We start from the raw sequence: 19,346 nt of genomic DNA on the forward strand, positions 1-19,346 counted from the left end.
AGAAGCCAAATTTATATAAAAATGCCCCTCACCATTAATAGAAAATATAGAATTCATCAGAAAATACATTAATCAACACTTCATCTTACCACCACAAAGATAAAAGAAAGAATTTATTTTATCACTGGGTAGATATAACCAATTATCAAAAAGAAAAATTAATTTAACCGAAAACATACCTCTTCTTGTGGAATATTTTTATCATTTTCAGCCTCAATTCTCACTCTTACAACGCCGGATTTGTCCACTATCTCCTGAATCAGTTTTCCATTTTTTCCTATTACTTTTCCTACAGAAAGAACACACAGAACCTTTATGGTTTTCCCCCAAACCTGAGAGTAGTGCTGTAATCTAATTAGACAAGACTATTCAAGTGTCAGTGCAAGAACTTGATCCTCTACAAACAAGATTTAACTAACAAGCCAGAAACTGAAATGACCACATAAGCTTGTGGTGTTAACTGATAAAACACATTGATCAAAGAAATACTCAGTATCTTGAATGTTTACTTGGCTTTGTTTTGGTAGGCTTAAATTACTTCAGAAAATTACAAACATTTCTGTTTGCATTAAAAATATCCAATCAAAACAAACAAACTTTTAGAGTGCCTTAACATTTGCTGCAATTATTTCTTATGTAAGCAAAACTTAGTTCATTTACAAAATCTTAGCTGATCAAGTACTACCAAAGATACTGTATGAGGCAGATGTAAAAACCTCTAAAACTGAGGCTTTCAGAAATTTTTGCCAGTAGTTTATAGTTCACTAAAAAGTCCAAGATAAAAATGAAAATAAATTATACTCCAAAGCCAGTAATGCAAACATGTATCTTCTGAAGCAGACATTCTAGTGTGAGACAAGGAAAATGAAAATTTAGTCCTCTCCAATCTCAGCAAAACAATGTGCTGACTGCAAATTGGCAGGAAAACTAAGCTGCTTGGGACGTGATGAGGGAGAGCCACATCCTTCAATCACAGCTTTCAAGAAAAGCTTTAAAGAGTGATGTCAAAGATGTTTTCTGCATGGAACAAAAAAAAAAGTATTTTTACTTAAACTGCTGGGAAATCTTAAAACATGATCTTTTTTCATTGGCACGTAACTAAATTAGAGGTAAAAAACCCCAAGTGCAGCTACTGTTTGACTGATACAATTAATCCATGAAGAAGAATTTAAATGCCACTTTTAGTCACAACAGACTGTTGCTCCTATCATTCAAAGCTAGATAAAGTTTCATTTTTGTGTTTCAACTTTTCTGACATGAGTATTTGCAGAAAACATGACAAAATATGCCCAGTAAGTTCCTCCTCAATGACAAAGGCTGTTCTGAGCGTCAAAAACTACTTCTGAGTACTTTATCTGATTATTTTATTTCATTATAAATTACTGGTAAATGGAACAGCACCTTACTAATAAATGTAAAAAAGCCTTGGTAGCGATTTAAAAAAAAAAATCAAACAAAACGCCCACAACTTACATCAGTTACTCCAATCAAAGCTTGTGTGAAGATTTGGCAACACACACGAATATTTTCAAATAAAAATGTCCATAAAGTCTTTAAAAAATAAATAACATCTTGGCTGGGTTTTTTCTTTGATTGTATTTTTTTTTCAGTTTGAATTTTTAAAAATATAATTAAATAGAAAAAGGTGGTTGTTTGCATTTTCTTTAGATTAAAAAGTATCAGTGTATATAAATATATGTCTAAAAAAGCCTTCTGCATTTTAAAAGCCAATTACTAGGAATTTTAAAAGCCAAATTATTAAATATAGCTTATTTCAGACACACAGGGTACAGCCAAAGTTATATTCTAAAAGATCCAGGTCAAAAATTAAGAGTAGAAATGAAAACCTGCCAAAAATATAATTATTAAGTTCTAAAGAGAAACAGACTTTGAGACCTCAAATTAAAATAATGATGGCAGGTTATCATTTTCACTTCTCACCAGTAAAAACAGGGGGGAATAAGGAAGGGAAAACTACTGCTTTTAATCAATTCCAGAGCTGAGCTGCCACATTCCTTAGTACTTGTCCTGCTGCAGAATTTCACACTGCTTCAACACCAGCTTTCATACACTCCCTGACAACCTATTAAAGCATTTGCTTTCAGGGCTATGTTATACAATAAAGTATTTTCTCTGCTCTTTTCTTATCTACTGAATGAAATCACATATTTTTATTTTGCTTTGTAGCATCAAAAGCTCATTAAAAGACCTCTCCACATATACAAGGGCTGCATGTGTTCTTAAGGAATTTTTTTATTGTTTGGCAATGGAAATATTTTAAATTTTCTTCATCACTGACACCTAGCTCCTAGTTCATCTCACAGTGCTGCTTCTAAGCATCTCTAAAAGGATGGGGGAAAAAAGATAAATGTAAGTCAAAGAAATTATTCAAAATATACTAGGAAAATATGATACTGCAGATTCATCTCTTCTATAGCTGAACTACTCTCTGGACTTGTTTGGGGGAAGTAATTAATTCTCTGGCTCAATCCAGAAATTATTCTGCCTCGTACTTGAGCATCAGCACATTGCTTCTAGCTCAGTGCAGTTCTCAGAAAGCATTTCTCCTTTCTATCACAGAGGCAGCCTCCAGAACTGACTTACCTACTAAATTCCTTGGGACTTGTATGACATCTTCAGCAAATTCAAGGTAACTTCTTGCCTTTTTCACCGCATCTTGATCCTACAATAGAAAGATGTGTAAGAAACAAGATGCATTTCCCCAAGGTTTTTGTTTGCTTGTTTCTTTCAGGTATTTTCTGAAATTGTAAAGAAGGGAACTCACCTCTCCATAAATATGGAATGTACAAGTATCTTCATCGAGATCAATGGCAGTCACTCCAGGGACTTTTCTGGCTTGCTGAATATTAGCACCGTGAGTGCCAATGGCCAAACCCATTAGGTCTTCACGTACTACAAACTGTTCATGGAACCGGGATGCAAGTTGCCTAGAACTCTGAAGAAAAATCTAACATCAGCTCACTATTGCTTGTCTCTCCAATACACTAGAGAGAGAAATCAACATAAATTTCAAGCCTATTTTTCTACCAGGTGCTTAGCCTACTTTTTATTTACTCAATCCCTTTACCACACTTATTTTAGCTTCAAAACCACCAAGGAGTCTCCTTCAGAAGTGTTTTAAATATTAACATAAGGCTGGCCTCTAGCTGTGTTGACACCTCTATTTTGAATTACCCTTTAATAGCTACAGCCATCAGGTGTTACTAGGTAAGACAGCACTCATAAGGTAGTAAAATAGTAACTGTGGTGATTATTAAAGCAAACCTTATGATCTCTGAGAAAAAAAAAACTACACCAATTTCAACAGGTGGGTGAAACTGTAATAACTCAATGACTGACACAATTATATATAAAATAGAGCAGCTGTGGATATCCACTGCACTTTAAAAAAATGAAGAATCTGTGCCTATGCATGACAACACAAAAACTGTTTGAATTCAGAGAACAAATATGTTCAGAATTTCATCCAGGAATCACACATCAACCCAGAAAGAAGAGTCATACTCAGCACTCACAAGCGTGAGCATAACAGAACACAGGCAAGGAACAATTGTTTAATGCATTGTGGGAAGACAGAGAATTTCCAGCTGTGATAATCTATTAAGGAAGGAGTGTTTTGCAAGGAAGAAGCAAGATAAAAGCCAAGATATATAATCCTGTCCACGTTTCTGCATTGCAATCAAAGCTGTAACTACTGTCAAGACATACATAAGCACACTTCAAATTAGCAGTTTAATGTCAGCAAAATGAGACCCTACAGATGTTGAGAAAACATCAAGGAATTGCCCACAACAAGCCCTATACTGCTCCAGCTAAACTGGTACTGCTTTCTGAACTGCTCCTGCTTAAAGCTGTTGGTAAATATCCTGTGCTAAATCAGTTTCAAAGAGCTGGTTACAGTAGATAGTGGTGTAAGTATCCAAGTGTTATGAAATACTTCAGATACTCTAAGAGCACTGTCAAGTACTTCAGCTACATTACAGACAATACAAGAGAAAAGCAAGAGTTAATTTTAATTGCTCACATTTCTACTTCTAACAGATAATCCAAATGCTGATTTACCAGCTGACATCTTTTACAGACAGCAAAATGAAAGGAGAGAACAAGATCACCAAGACAATGATCAATTGTTAACTATCTACGACATGTGGAAAAGATGAAGCCACATCAGCACTGAGGACCATGGCTTTGACAGTCAAACCAGAGTTTTTCTGCCTGCACTAAAATATCATCAGCTTTTCTGCAAATTATTATGAAGTGTGTTCTATTTAAACATCAGAAATTCTGTATTCTACTTCCCTCCAATACATTAATTAGAAACATCTATGCAAATAATGTATTAATACCTACACAGCAGCCAGAACTGAGTTCTACTTACAGTAAAATACAAACCAGAACACAAAACACTTGTCAATTCAGGCTTTTTAGTATGTGAAAGACAACCAAAACAGCTAAATCACACCCACTGGGAAAAATGTAAACAAAAAATAATCTGTTATTTTACTTGATGCCTTAAAAGCCATGTTTGAGAAGTAGAGCCATGCAAGTCAAGAAGATAATATGCAATAAGAAGGTACAACAAATGGGAAGAAAAAACTCCATTGAACAAAAGAAGCTGGTCTAGTGATAATGACTCAGGAAACAAAATAGGTAAAACTGCTATTAGAAAAGAAGTGGCAGACTGAAGTTCAGTGACTGTGAGACACATACAAAGGTTTACTTGATGAAAACAATGAGCTGCCATTAATAATGCAGTCAAGCCCAAAGCGTTCACTAAATATTTTTTCTGCAGATGGACACGTGCAGTCTGTTGGTATGTCAGTGTCTCAACAGTAATCATGAATATTATTTTTATTATCTGAAGCTCTTCCTTTCAACTTTGGATGAAACTGATTTTATATTTACTCTATCTACAAGAAACACAAATGCCAAAATGAAAAATACCAGCTAACTTCTGTCACACAAATTTTAACTGTATATATTTATCTCACAACCTTTATTTAAGTACTTAGATAGAAACTGAAGTTCAACGATGGTTTTCTAGTGAGAACCAAATCAAGTTTGAGACTTTCACAGCAGCAAAAAGATTCAGTGTTACAATGACAAGAAGAATCCAAGATTAGTTTGGGAAAGGAATCAATGACAACAGTTGTTGGTGCATGCATTTGTGGGGGCATGTAAAGAGAATTAGCTCTAAAGAGGCTGTTGTTCTTTCCACCTCCAAAATAATACTTTGCACTTCAAGAGGTAAACTGCCCACACAACTGTCAGTTCTGGAGGATAAAGAAGAATGATTACTGAAGAGCTACAGTGGGGTGCTCAGTAAGGAACACCAATGAGGAAAAACTGGTCCATCCTTCATCTTGAGAAAAATCAAAACCCAAACAAACTTGGATTCCAGCTCTGAAACACAGAAATCAAGATACGTAAGAGAGAACAACAGAAGTGAGAACAACTTGTAACAGTGAGTATACCCACTGGCTACACAAGGCCTGACCATGACATCCCACTCAAACAGATGTAACCCCTGGGAAGGGGGAATGAAACCTGGCTCTGCAGAAACACTGCTGGTATCCACCCGTGTCAAGCTGAGTTACAGGAGTTTAAGTGGTACCTCTGGTTCTTGACAGCAAATCTAAAAATTTTTCATAAACATTGCTATTTTTTCTAATTTGTAGATAGGAGAAAAACTATGAAGAAATGTTAATTCTGGTGTATTAAAACCACTTTATTTCCTTGCCTACTCTTTTATTTTTTTTTCTTTTACCCATGGACAAGTATGACTCAAGCTTCTTGCCAGTCAACACCCACTCACCAGTCACAGGAGTATCAGAAGCTGTATCTGCTGTAAGATTATTTCCTAACATTTTATCTATAGACAAACCTATCCCTTTATACATTCTACCAGCATCAGTTTTCACCCCTTCCATCTCATTTTCACTGTATTTTGCTAGATCCAGTTCTAGTCCTATCAGGATCATAACATATTCACTCCCATCTATTTTTAAAGCTACCAAACATGTGGCATTATTTGTGCAATGATGGCTAACTATTTTATGCTTCAAAATATGAAAGAAATACACGTGTATGTGTGTCTACATAGCTGTATTTAATCCCCCACAAAATTCTGCTGACAAAAATGAGTCTCTGAAAGAAAAAGCCCTGTAATTGTGAACATCTTTGCTGGATGACACTTCCACCTGCCTTTTTTACCACCTAGATTATTATCAATATATCATTACTTTCACCTCAATGCAAGTCCCACCAGCTAAGGAACATACCAGGGATTTTTTTTATTATCTGTTTCACTCAAATTAATTCAGGGAAAACAACCAACATACCTCCAGCTGTTTGCTGGCTTCTTCATTTCTCAGTATCAGGGATAACTTGGTGCGAAGACTCCGAAAGTGCATATCAATCAGCATGTTGGCCCGCTTTGTGGTTACATCGTTGATTGACTGAATTGTTAATAAACAGAACAGTGCTTTACACATGGACTCTTGAAACAAACCACTGCCAAAGGTACAGTAAAACATTTGTACTTACCAAAATAATAAGCTGGTGGTTTTCAGAATCATATGTTACAGAAAAAGCTCCAACTGCCTTTTTGAAGTCCTTATGGGCAGATTCTTTGGCACACCTAGGAATAAAAACGGAACAGTTAAAAATAGTAACCACTGCATTTACGGTTAACAGCAACAAAGATTAACTCCTTAATACAAAGTATGTAAATAAAGATTTCCAAGCTCTCCCTTTCAAATCAGGTGTTATTTTATTCCATTATAATTTATTTTACTCATTTTTCTTTCATTTGTTTTCACATGAGTAGCATTAGAAATTTTTCAGAAATTTTCTGTATGTAAATCTGTGAAATGACAAGTTAAACAAAACTACATTAAAAAGCTGTAATCACTATGATCAGCAAGTTCAAGACTTCAAACACATCATAAATCATTAAAATGTGTGATTTCATTTTAACCCCTGCAGCATTCTAATGACCATATGCTCATCTCATGCTGTGCTTGGCTTCTCCAGGTTTCCTGTGTCCACTTGTGTATGCTGTAACACTAACTTCAGGAAGTTTTAGTCTAACCTGAATTTATAACTCATTCCACACTGAGGCAATAACATACATCTCAAGGAAAGCAGAAAGTGACCTGAAGGTAAACAAGGGGGAGTCAGTATTAATCTGACTTTTAGAGCTGTAACTATATGACAACAACATGTCCGTGGCCAAGAAGAAACCTAGCTGGCTTTGTATCATATCCTGGGAGGTTTCATTATTGTTCAACTATTCCCAAAGCCATCATCAAATAATAAAAGTTGACCAATAATGGATTCAGATTAATCTGTGCACACCACTGAACAGCATTAAGAGTGAAAATATTAATCAGTATCACACACAAACCCTAAAATTTTGAAGAAAATGTTTCTTCCTCCAGGAATAAACCACAATTCAAAAATCATCTTTTCTATTTTTGAAGTATGACCACATTGATATTTGTATTTTTTACATTCTTACATTTCAATAAGCTAATTTAGAGTGGTAAAAAGCATTTTTATTCCTCTTGTCTCAGGCTTAAGAAGCTACCCACATTCTGAAACAAGTTATAAAGAAACGCTTGTACTTACATTTGCCTTAAATCTTCAGGAACTGCCAGTTTGATTTTATGAAAAGTATCTTTTGTTGCGGGTTTATTGGGGTTCACAGATCTCAAACGCTCAATTGTGACAATTTCGTTGTATGTAGCATCACAGGCTGCATATTCTATTACGTAGAACTGATATAAAAATAATAAAATCATCCAAGCCACATATTTTATGACATGAGTGAGCATTACACTATAAAGGAAAAGGTACTTTTGTTAACTGTACAAGTCAAATTTGACTTCTCAGGTTGAGGTTAATGGTAATTGCAACTGTCCTAATCAAGAAACTCTTAAGAAATGAACAGAGATTATTTCAAACCACAGTGTACATCAATATATAAAGAGAAAAGAAAGAAAAAAGTATAAGTAAATATAAAAAATATATATATATATGTATATATGCATACTCCTACCTCACCCTTTATCATTCTCACTTTAGCCAACCACCAACAGCAGGGTTCTTTTTCATTTGCCCTGGAATAAACCTGAACAAAATACATACATTATATCCTTAAAAGACATCACAAAAGCTGACACTAATATGATCAGGAACTCCATAGGAACAAAATCCAGCAAAACATCTCAGTACATAAAGTCTCTGAGCACAACACAGAAAGCATGTAACAGCAAGATTATATAGACAAATAACAATAAATAATAGTGCCCAATCTACTGGCATTAGCTGCCTCAGTCTTGCATGCAGTCAAAAGAGTCGTAATTCAGACTTTTACATCTGTTAACATTTAATCAACAGTATTTCTAATTGTGTGTTGGTCTGATGAGGTCCTACCAGTAGGTGAGAGGGAGGTCACACATCTACACTTCTTTAGCATATACATGCTATCAGCCACATCCACATTACAGAAGTTTTACCATTTTCTTATCTTTCAAATTAAAAACCTACAGAGCATGCAAGCAGAATGCAAATCTTGCAGGTCCTCTTTCTTTAAATTAATTATAAAAATAAGTGACACAATTTTATAAAATAAGAGGTTTTAGAAATATGCTGCTTTAAAGTCAATCTCTTTGCACATGCACATAAATATTTACATATACACATATATTTCTATGTTCTTATGTATACATACATATAATGCAAATTATCTGATTCAGCTTGAAGCTTTGGTAACAGAGACATTATTAATTTACAGCTTAATAACTACAGTTCATCACCTATTTCTGAATTAATCCAGTCCTAAAAAGGACTGATCTGTAATCAATGCAACACTGATCATGTTCGTAAATCAGTGTATTTGGAACTCAGCATGGAGGTCATGGTACACGGAATTTTACACAGCCTTTTGTGGTACATGGAATTTGCATAGTTTATGACTGTCACACTCTGGGTTTGCTGATGTGCCTGACACTGTGCTTTCTGCAGTACTTGGAATCAAAGAAGGTGACATCACCTAACATGGAAGCAAACCTTCCAGTGGCTTGGCTGACATTTTTCACAGCAAGTTCTCTCACTTCTCAAGACAAGAGCTGTTAATGGAGCATACACACCTCTACTTCATCGCTTTCATTTATGTCTTTATTATAGCCTGCAGGTGGTGGGAACCTCACATCATGGAATGGGATTTGTCTCTCTGGTTGCCAGCTACGGAACAAAAATCACAGTGAATGGTCTAAATATTTTCATCTTCTTTGTAAACAAAATCAAACATTTTTAATCCATTAATTTTACAGTTTCAAATTCTCTGGAGCTTTTGTGCATATCTGTATTAAAAGTAATGTGATCCAATGTATACATAATAAGAAAAAACACATCTACATGACCATTAAGCATCTTAAATGAAAACCTGATGCCGCCTGCAGTCTTTTGAATCTTCTAGTAGAAGCTCTTCCTCTATTTACAGGTATCGTTTTTAACCGCAACATTAGAAACACAGATTAAAAAACATTCCATAGCACATTTGGACACTTCCTTTAAAACAAGCCTGTATCTTCTTTTTCTTTGGTTCTACTACAGGTTATGAAAATTTGATCAGGATTCAGTCTGAACACAGTTTTAATTTTCAGTTTCTTTAATGGAGACTGGATAATTTTAGTTTCTAGATCAGAAAATTGGTATTCATCATTTATCTATAGAACAAATTTCGTAAGAATGGAATCTTCTCAAACTAAGGCAAGACATTCACACGCAAAAGAGTCAGTAATGGTACAACTGTTGACTTCCTCAAACATAGCCTGTCATCATGTAAATTCAGTAACAACATGATTATCTTCCCAGCAAAACCCATGTTACTATGGTTCTGCACTTGAAAGCATTTAAACAATTAAAAGCATTTATATGGAAATGTCACAAAATAGTAGATATTAAATATAACTTTAAAACATGCCAGCAGCAAGTTTAGTGTCTCTAATATACACTACTCTACACTAAGCCATATTTAGGTCAATCAAATGCAAGGTTGATACTCTGTCATTTACAGGTACAACACCAGCAATACACTTACTTGTTTTCAAATGAAACTGTTATTGAATCTTCATGCACATCCTTTACAAATGCCTGTGGAGGAAACAAAGTATAATTATGGTATGCTTATGGACACTTTCAAAAGTAATTTTAAGGCTGTAAAACACCTCTTTTCACAAAATGAATCTCACAATGGAAGTATGTTTTAAAGTCAGCCTTTTTAATTTTGCAATAAAACACAGACTGAAAGCTGATAACCTCCTTGGGTTCATGACTGCCAGCGCACTGATATGAACAGAATGCCTCAGCTATGAAGACATTATTTCTACTTTTTAGAAGCAACAGGAAAGGTTAGTAGGAAATGACAAGATAGTTCAAGAGTTTTCCATGTTTGATTTTATAATCACATTTAATGTACAGACAGGCATAGAAATTAAACATCAGTATTCCTCAAAAAACAAACAAAACCAAAGCCCACAAAACCTCCAAGTCCTGTCTCTTCTTTCTTTACCTCAAAGTACATTTGAACATTGTACTAGCAAAACTCATCTATATCAATTTCACTGTGATGAAGTAAATACGGGGAAGATTCTGCTAAGTCTGTAGAGCACAAATTTTAAATAAATGCCCTGGGGCCTGCCTTCCCTCTTTTCCTGGGGGACGGACAGCAGCTGTGCTCTCCGTGCCACCGCAAAGCAGAGGACACAACTAGAATTCAGCACTGAGGGCTCCTCCTGCCTTAAGCACTCAACTGACTGATTTGGATTTGATCAATATTTAGCTTAAAGCCCCAAATGCTTCCCCCATTCCCCATCTACAGAACAGCAAGACCAGCATACTCAAAGAACTTGGGATTTACTAATGAAAATATTTTTCTTAGCCTGAAACAGTGGAGGTCACAGGTTAACCAAGGATGAAAAGATTGTGGGGGTTTTATTCTTTATTTTTAAAGTACCTCTACGAACTTCTGAAACAAGTTGCTGAAGTGCTGAGTATACCACTAACATTAGTCCACACATAGTATCATTGCAAGGTAGGTAAATAAAAGCCCACGAGCAAGAAAGAATAGAGAAATTTTTTCTACTAATGGAGATCCACCTTAGTAGATAAAAAAAATTCTCAGTAAATTGAAAATAATTTAGCACCAACTACCACTTCTGTAGAAGAATTAGTTAACGAAGTATGGAACGTTTTATTATTCTCCATTTTATTATTCTTGCCCATGCAAGTTTCCAAGACAAGAAAAGATCTCTTACAAGAAAGTAAGAGTCTCTCTTATATGGAACCTAAATGGTTTTTAAAAAATTCTTTTGCTATTTTTGCTTTACAAAGTATTCCAAAATATTTCCTGAGTTGCAGCAGTATTTAGTATCAAAGAAGAGCAACACCCAACAGCTAATACAGAGCTCCAAGAATAGGCTAAAATGAAGTGGTAATGCACGTGAATGTCATCAGAGTCATTCAGTGCAAGGAAGAAACCATCTGAGTTGAGAACTGAAACATAACCAATGCCACTGTGAACAGAAGTCGAAGGAAAGACACAGTGACAACAGCAAGAAATTATTTTACACCTTGCTGGCCTCTCAATACTCTTAAGAACAAGACTTTATTACTGCCAGCAAGCCAAGGAGACTTAAAAATGTCTCCAAATGTATTTGCATAATTATGAATTTTAAAATTCCATATTCCTTCAAAGGGGATTACAAGCACAGCTGATGTTTTTCAATGACGTGGTACAGAGAAGACTTAAGAGCACATCTCAAGATCAAGTTCATAGCAGTAGAGAAAAGGTATTTACATGAAGAGGCAACAGAGCTCTCAACTGATCATTATTGATACATTTAGCTCATGTTTCATATTGTGGTGTATTCTGTAAGAAGATTCCAGAACTGGATATGCATTTTAACAATACAATGGCAGTCCTGACTCATTTCACAACATCACCTTCAAAGGCTTCACCCACATGTCTTCCAATGGTAGTAATGTGCAGCTTATTCTTACAGATGTAGCTGAAATGGATGCCTTTACCCCTGAAAACCACTATGATCACTACCAGATACTAGGCATGGCTCCTTTGAGCCACAGACTAGACAAGGATTAATAGTAGTACTCGAGTACGTAAAATCAGAGATTATTTTACAAAGTAAATTCAACAGAAATGGTACCAGCAACACCTACATAGCCTTCCAGAGAACAGGTAAGAGTAACACAACCCATGCCATGAGAAATAACGTGTTGATACCTAATTTTCTCATATTTATAAAATGTCAAAAAAATCACCTTTCTGTGTACAAAAGATACTTTGGGAGAAGTCGTCACCTCTGTGGTGATGAAAACACCAAAAGGTGTCCTCATCAGCCCTCTGAAAGAGTGACAGAAAATGGCAGAAAAATTCACAAGCACAGCAGCAAAGAGGAAGACATCTCATATCCAGAGAGAAACAGAAGAGAGCTCCTAACATCCAACACACCTTGAGCACAATCCTAGGGACTACAGCGATACACCTCATTAAAGGTAATAATGCTAAAACTTACCATTAATAAGAAAACCAGGATGTGCACCAAATAAATTTAAGTTAAGCTGAAGACTAGACTGGGCCTTCAAACAGTTCAGCAATTGTATTATCTGGAAACAGTAAAACTTGAAAGACACAGCTGGCTGGAAGAGGAATGAACTACACTGTCCTGTTTCAGCTCTCCTTAAACAGCTCCTGCACATTGCTTTGGTCACAATCCAGAAATCAGAGGGAACCTGAACCAGGAACACTGCTTAAACTGCTGACCTTATACAGGTAGCATCAATACAAACACTGCCAGGGAAAATCACAAATCTGAATTTCTTCAGCTTACACCAAGTTCAGAAGAGTCAACCACAGAAACAGATGAATACCTGGTTTTCACTCCAGTCTGGCCAAAAACATTGATGTCGTAACACTGTGGTTTGTCTTTTAATTAACAGTCTCGCAAAATCACAAGAGTTCATTGGAATAAATTTATAATTAATTACCAAGTGAACAATGCCTTGCCAAATAACTAATTTCAAGTATGCAATATATGAAACACGTCTGCACACCTCTGTGATCTTTATGCTTAAAACTACCATGCAAAATATTTTAATGACTATTAATACAGGCCTTAATATTTGATTGTCTAATCCTATCTATCCAGAAAAAGAGGGTTTTCCTTCTTTTTCGGTTTCTTGTGACACACAAAAATGTCAGATACTTATCACATCAGTTTACCATTGTCTGGACCACAGCTCCTCCAATATGAATATTTAAACAGATCTGTAGTACAAAAATGTATTTGGACTCTTCAGCACTATATGTTTCAATCTGTACACTTTCAAGTACAAACAGAAAAGGTCTGAAACATTTTTAAGTTTTCCTTAAAAAAACCTAATATTTAAGCAGCAATGCCTTTGGGAAACCAAAATTAATTCTTATCTAACTGTCTGGAAGCCTTATTTTTGTTATACTTGTGAAATTATACACAATGCTAAAAAGAAATGAAGCCTTTAACACCATAAACCAAATTCACAGACACAGGATAAGCCAGCCCCAGATGTCAGTAAAGGTAGAGAAGAGGCTCTGATCTCACACAAGTATCACGAGAAATACAATAACCATTCATCAGCCTTTTTTAGATAAAGAGTGTAAGTAGGCATGGAAATTCAAACATAACGGTGCAGATAGATGAGCTTAAAATGCACCCTCATGAAGGGACAGAACAGCAGCTCTGATTAATTTGGACACAAAGATGAAATGCCTTAAAAACAAAGTGAAACTGGACGGAAGCAAAATGAGGTAACGGGACAGTGAAAGACTGAAGCAGCTGACATACAATTATTGCTAACAGCAGAAATACCAAGAAAGAGTACACAAAAATTGTGAACAGAAGCACATTTTGTAATGGCAAAGGTTGATTCTTCCTCTCTAATGTGGAAAAAAAATCAAATGTGGTAAGTTTTCTACATCATATTTGACTCTGAGTCACATAAACCATTCCATTTCTCTCCATGCTTCAGATATAATTTAGTAAAAAAGTTTACAGCATGGCATTTTTCAAACATATAAGCATTAACATTCTAAGAATGGCTACATACGTTGAATATATGGTCTAAATTTTACAAATTATTTGTTAAAAAAATAAGAAATTATTGGAAACACAGCATATTTTTATTTTTATGCTAAATGGAATGACGGACACTTCAAAGGAAAAAATAAAGGCTTCAGCTGCCATGAAATTTAGCTTTTTTAAAGTCTGCTCACATCATCAGATGTGAGCATTGTCAACCATTTTAATAAAGGAGGATAATTAAGTGCAAAAAGAGAAAGTAGGGAAAATATGCTTTTTAACATAAAAAAGGCTATGTTGATAACAAACGTGCATCGACTGTTAGTGTAATCGTTCTGTAACATTTCATACCTGTTGGAAGGAGAATGTCAAAAGGGAACTCGGTGTATAATCAAGTCTGAGAAAGGCTGGACATACAAAGGAACAGAATAGGGAGAAGAAAAATAGTCACAGAAATGGTCAGCAGACGAGGGTACAGGCGGTCATCCTCAGAAGGACTGAGCAGACAGGCTCATGAATGTACAAAGAGACTGGAGATACTGGCTGAGGGTGTCTGTATGGAACAGTGAAAGAAAAAAAATGGACACAGAGGGCCACAGGAACAGTTGCTAATAGTGAGACCCAGAGTAATAAAGTAGAAAGAAAGATTAATTATTTTATCAGCTGTAGGTTCAATGAAGTTATCTATAAAACCAAGCAAACAACAGCAAGGCGCTGAAACTACTGGGATAAAAAGTGGAAGATTTTCACAAGGTTATAGAGCAAGAAGTGGCAAAAATTGGGTTACAGACAACATGTAGATATTAACAACAAACACCATCACAAAACTGACTGCCTCATAAACAGGATGCTTTCCACCTTTAGCAGAGGATGCAAGAGAGAATCACTCCCAAACTCAAAAAGAAAAATCAATCCCATGTTGGAAAGGCATCCAGCATGTCCCCTTTTAGAGGGAAACACCTCAAGCTAATCCCAAAAAAGATTAGGCAAAAGCTGTCTACTAGTCCTCTGTGAATAAGAACTTCAAAACCCAACTTACTACTCCTATACAAGAAAAGGTATGAGAAGATACATCCTAATACTGCACACCTTCAAGATTTAAGTTACCTGGTTGTGAGCTGCAAAAAAGGCATCTTGGATTCACACTCCTGGTGCTTGTTGGACCAGTCTTCATAAAATAAGTAAGGAAATCTAACATTTTCTTTCCAAGGATTCTGGGCCCAACCACATAGCAAGTCATGACTAAGCATCTCTAGGTACCAGACTGTCAATTATCCCTGAATCATGCCCACTTACTGCACTGTGCTTTCCACGGAATAATTCATCTTAGGCAAGGAGGGAAAAGAAATCATCAAAGTACAAAGTATGCACTAAGCAGTATTTTAATTCCATTCAGAAAGAACTAGCCTGCACTACAACAGTCACATCAACATATTCCAGTATTCCAGTGCACCTGACCAGGATGAAATTTGAATTCAAATCTTACAGCTGGCTATGAAGGCATCCTCAAACCATCTCCTATGCTTTGTGTGGGACATGAATCCTCTGCATCTATCTCAGAAAACACTGGTGTGTTACTTTCAGCGGGGCTTAGGTGAGCAGTTTTGTACTGTCAAGATCCAGATGCTGGTGGGTACACTCAAAAATGCTCAGGTCCTCAGAGAGACCTACAAGGAGGATATGAAAAGCTGAAGCCACAATTGGATGCCTACTTGAGCCACTTCATCCCATCCTGATTACAGCAGCCGCATACTCCTCCCCCTTCCATGTCTTAGGAACAGGACAGGTGTATTTTTCAAAAAAAATTACATATTCTTATTAATTCAGAATTATTCAAAGCCAAATAAATCTTCACCTGTTATCGGTAAATCATGAGATTGAATAAAAGAATTGTTTTGCTTTTGGTTTGTTTGAATCATTACTGTTGTAAATCCCTTCTGAGGAGGCTGCTTAAAGAAAGTTCTAAATGAAAAAATAAAATCATCCTGCAATTAAGTTCACAATTGACATCACTGCACACTTCTTGCTATGCTGGGTGAACATTCATTTTTTACAACTGAATTGCCAACCTATAAGATGGGCATAAAACTCACCAAAAAAAATTAGATATATTACTTTATAACAGAGTGATAGCCATCATGATGAAAGAAAAATCTGTAATTAGAATTCAAGTAATTCAAACAAGGGGAAACTAGACAAAAATTGCTGGTTTATACTGAACATTATTTCATGAGACTGTAAAACAACTCCCACTTTTTTATTCTTTAAAAAAAAATATGCTGTGTTTATTTTAAGTGTGATGCTCCATCTCAAGAGGTAATTCAGGTGAAGACAGATAAATCCATATGCCCATTTTTCCCTTTAGACAATTTAACCAAAGCTGCTTGGTCAGTGATAAATAGGAAACAAAAAAAATCCTGTCAAAATTTCTAAAAGGTAAAGGACAAAGATAACCATACTGCTTGGGGCAATGTCTGTGTTAAGACTTGGGTAGACTAAATCATGAATAAGCTTCCATGATCATATGCTCAAATTAAGCTTTCACCTACACACAAGGGGTATAGGGCGCCATGGCATCAAACTTGAACATAAACAAGAAAAGTTTCAGAAGCTTTCAATTCTCCCAGGTTTATTCAATAATATCTGTCACTAAAGAATGTACAATGTCATTATTACCATCATCTCCTTCACATCATTGTGTAACTACTACAATTTGATGAAACCCTCATCAAAAGTTCTACTGTGCAATACGTTTGCTCCTTCTGCTTCTTTCTCACCAAATACTACTCTACCTTTAAAAACCTAAACCTGATTTTTAAAAGTGCTAGATTATTTAATTCCAGGAAGCAATATGCAGATCTAGAACTCTGACTACAGCACTGTGAGCTCACAGGGTGCTTATTTACCACTGATTTGTATCACATACCTTTTTTTTTTTTTTGAGGGAAAAAAAAAGGATTTTCAGAATAGGTTACTAGCACACATATTTTAAAAATAAGCTTTTAAGAGGTCTTTTTCCTTAGAAAAACTCGGAGGTGTTGGAACTACATCATTTGGATATCTACCTGGCTTACCACGGGAACACGTGAGTGTGAAACCCTACCCGCTCCTTCATTGCTAACATAAATATTGGATGTCGCACTACAACTAGGCCCAATTTTTAAAGTCCTAGGATCACTTAAACCATGGGAAACTTGCAGGAACTGATCCATGGCTGTTCCTGGTATGTTGATAACAGGTCAATGAGAGTAGGCCCAAACCAACCATATCCGAATTTTATTTTCTGAAAAACTACGAATTATACCCTATTAATAAGCTGATTAAAACAACCCAACTCATGCAAAGCCACACAATACTACATGGTATTAATACAACATATTCAGCGCTCTTATGTTCAAGGCTCAGGGGTGGCTTTATTAAGCACAAGGGCTTGGAAACAAACATGCAATGCCACTAAATAATTCCAGTAAGAAGAAGATGATTTGATATCTGTATGTATTTAGGGACTCAGCACAGATACATCTGGCCAAGCAATGCTGTCTTTAATATCACTAGGCAGCTTCCCCTGCCATGGCATTAGGAGCAAGAATCCACCACAGCATTTCATCAGGAATGTGTATTCACGAGGGCCCCCCTCCTCCCCGCCTCGCAGGCCGTGCTCATGCAGTGCAGCTCTCCTGGAAACCCGGACAGCGAGAGAGACTTTCCTTAAGTAGCGACAAAAGCTGAGGATTTAGCAATTAATGCCCCATCCCAGCGCTGATCCTCGCTCAGCGCCGGGACGAGGCGGCCCCGGGCGCCCCTTCCCACAAAGGGGGAAGGCCCGAGGCCTCCCCGCTCTCGCTCCTCAGCGGGCCTCGAGTCCTCTCAGCCCCGGCGGCTCCCGGCTCGCTCGCCGCGGCCACCGCGAGGGACCCGCCGCGGCCTCCACCCCTGCCTGCTTCTCCCTCCTCCTTCCTGCCCCAGGGCCTCCGCTCTCCCTCAGCGCGGGGAGGAGGAGGAGCTGCCGCCGCCTCCTCCTCCTCCCGTTGCCGTGCCCGCTCCCTCCCCTGGGGCCCGGCCCGGCCGCGAGCACCCGGTACCTTGTAGAAGGCCCCGTTGGAGCCCCGCACCTCCACCACCAGCTCCTCCATGTTGTGCGCGGTGCGGGAGACCCGGGCCCGGCGCCGCCTCCCTTCCCTTTCTCTGTGCCGGCGCAGGCGGGGGAGGAGCGGAGTGTGTGTGCGGGGCGGGGGCGCTCGGTTCACGCCGAGCCCGGGGGGTGTGGCCACCCTGGGCGGGAGCGGGGGGCAGCGCCGTGGGCTCCGCTCGGCGCCGCCGCTCCGGGCCCGGGGCCGCCGGAAATGAAACCGAAACGGCGGCGGGCGGCGCGCGGGGGGCGCGCGCAGGGCGCCCGGTTCGCACGCGAGCGCTCGGGGCCCGCGTCACGTGACCGCGGGAGGGGCGGGGCGGGAGCGGGCCCGGGGCCGGCGCGCGCCGCTCGCTCGCCCACCCGCCGCCGCCGCCGCCTCTGTAACGGCCCCGCGCGCGCGCGCAGCCGCAGTGGCGCGGGGCGCGCGCGAACCCGGCAGTTGCGGAGCCGAGGTCCCGCCTCCCCCCCCCCCTCCACCCCGCCCGGCGCGCGCCCGAGTGACCGCCCTGGCGGCCAATGGGGTTGCGCGGTGCCGCGCCGCGCGCCTGAGTGACCGGCACCGCCGCCCAATCAGATCGCGCGGCCTGACCGGCGCTGGTCGGAGCGCGCGGCCCCCTCAGCCAGGCCCGGATGGCGGGCGGTGTGTGGCCGTGTGTGGCCGCGGCCCCGTGTCCGTGTGCCCGCCTCGGCCCGGGCCGCGCTCAGGCGGGGATGGTGCTGAGGCCTGAAACGGCGCCGAGTAACGGCCCCGGGGTGCGATGGCCTTGCGGGGCCCGGGGCGAGGCGAAGGGAATGACGGTCCGAGCAGCGCGGGGGCTGCTGGGATGGAGTGGGACATGGCGGCCGGGCCCGTGCGGTTCGGGCTCGGTCCCTGAGGGGCTGCCCTGTGGGGGGAGAAGGCTCAGCCGTGCAGTGGGCTCTGCCTGCCTGGCCATGGCCAGAGTTAACAATAAATGTTAATTGAGCACACACCTTGAGTTCTTTGTGCAGTTTTGGGCACCACGGTATAAGAAAGAGCTAAAGCTCCTGTCCAAAGGAGGCCACGAGCA

General features: G+C 38.9%; 1 protein-coding gene across 3 annotated transcripts in view; it reads right to left on the minus strand.

Annotated features, from left to right (window-relative positions):
* FMR1 (FMRP translational regulator 1) overlaps positions 1-18,549 on the minus strand; it is a 31,640-nt gene extending 13,091 nt beyond the window's left edge. The window contains exons 1-10 of one of the 3 annotated variants that reach the window (XM_038122643.1): positions 18,248-18,549; positions 10,130-10,182; positions 9,177-9,270; positions 8,084-8,155; positions 7,654-7,802; positions 6,568-6,661; positions 6,363-6,479; positions 2,786-2,956; positions 2,605-2,683; positions 180-289 (exon numbers count right to left, since the gene is read on the minus strand). In XM_038122643.1, the coding sequence (XP_037978571.1) occupies positions 180-289; positions 2,605-2,683; positions 2,786-2,956; positions 6,363-6,479; positions 6,568-6,661; positions 7,654-7,802; positions 8,084-8,155; positions 9,177-9,270; positions 10,130-10,182; positions 18,248-18,298 (990 nt within the window). In that variant the 5' untranslated portion in view covers positions 18,299-18,549. The remainder of the gene's footprint in view (positions 1-179; positions 290-2,604; positions 2,684-2,785; positions 2,957-6,362; positions 6,480-6,567; positions 6,662-7,653; positions 7,803-8,083; positions 8,156-9,176; positions 9,271-10,129; positions 10,183-18,247) is intronic. The other 2 variants (XM_038122642.1, XM_038122644.1) reach the window with 2 other exon arrangements.
* Between the last annotated feature and the right edge of the window lie 797 nt (positions 18,550-19,346).

This window comes from Motacilla alba, chromosome 4A (genome assembly GCF_015832195.1).
Source record: "Motacilla alba alba isolate MOTALB_02 chromosome 4A, Motacilla_alba_V1.0_pri, whole genome shotgun sequence".
NCBI lineage: Eukaryota > Metazoa > Chordata > Aves > Passeriformes > Motacillidae > Motacilla > Motacilla alba.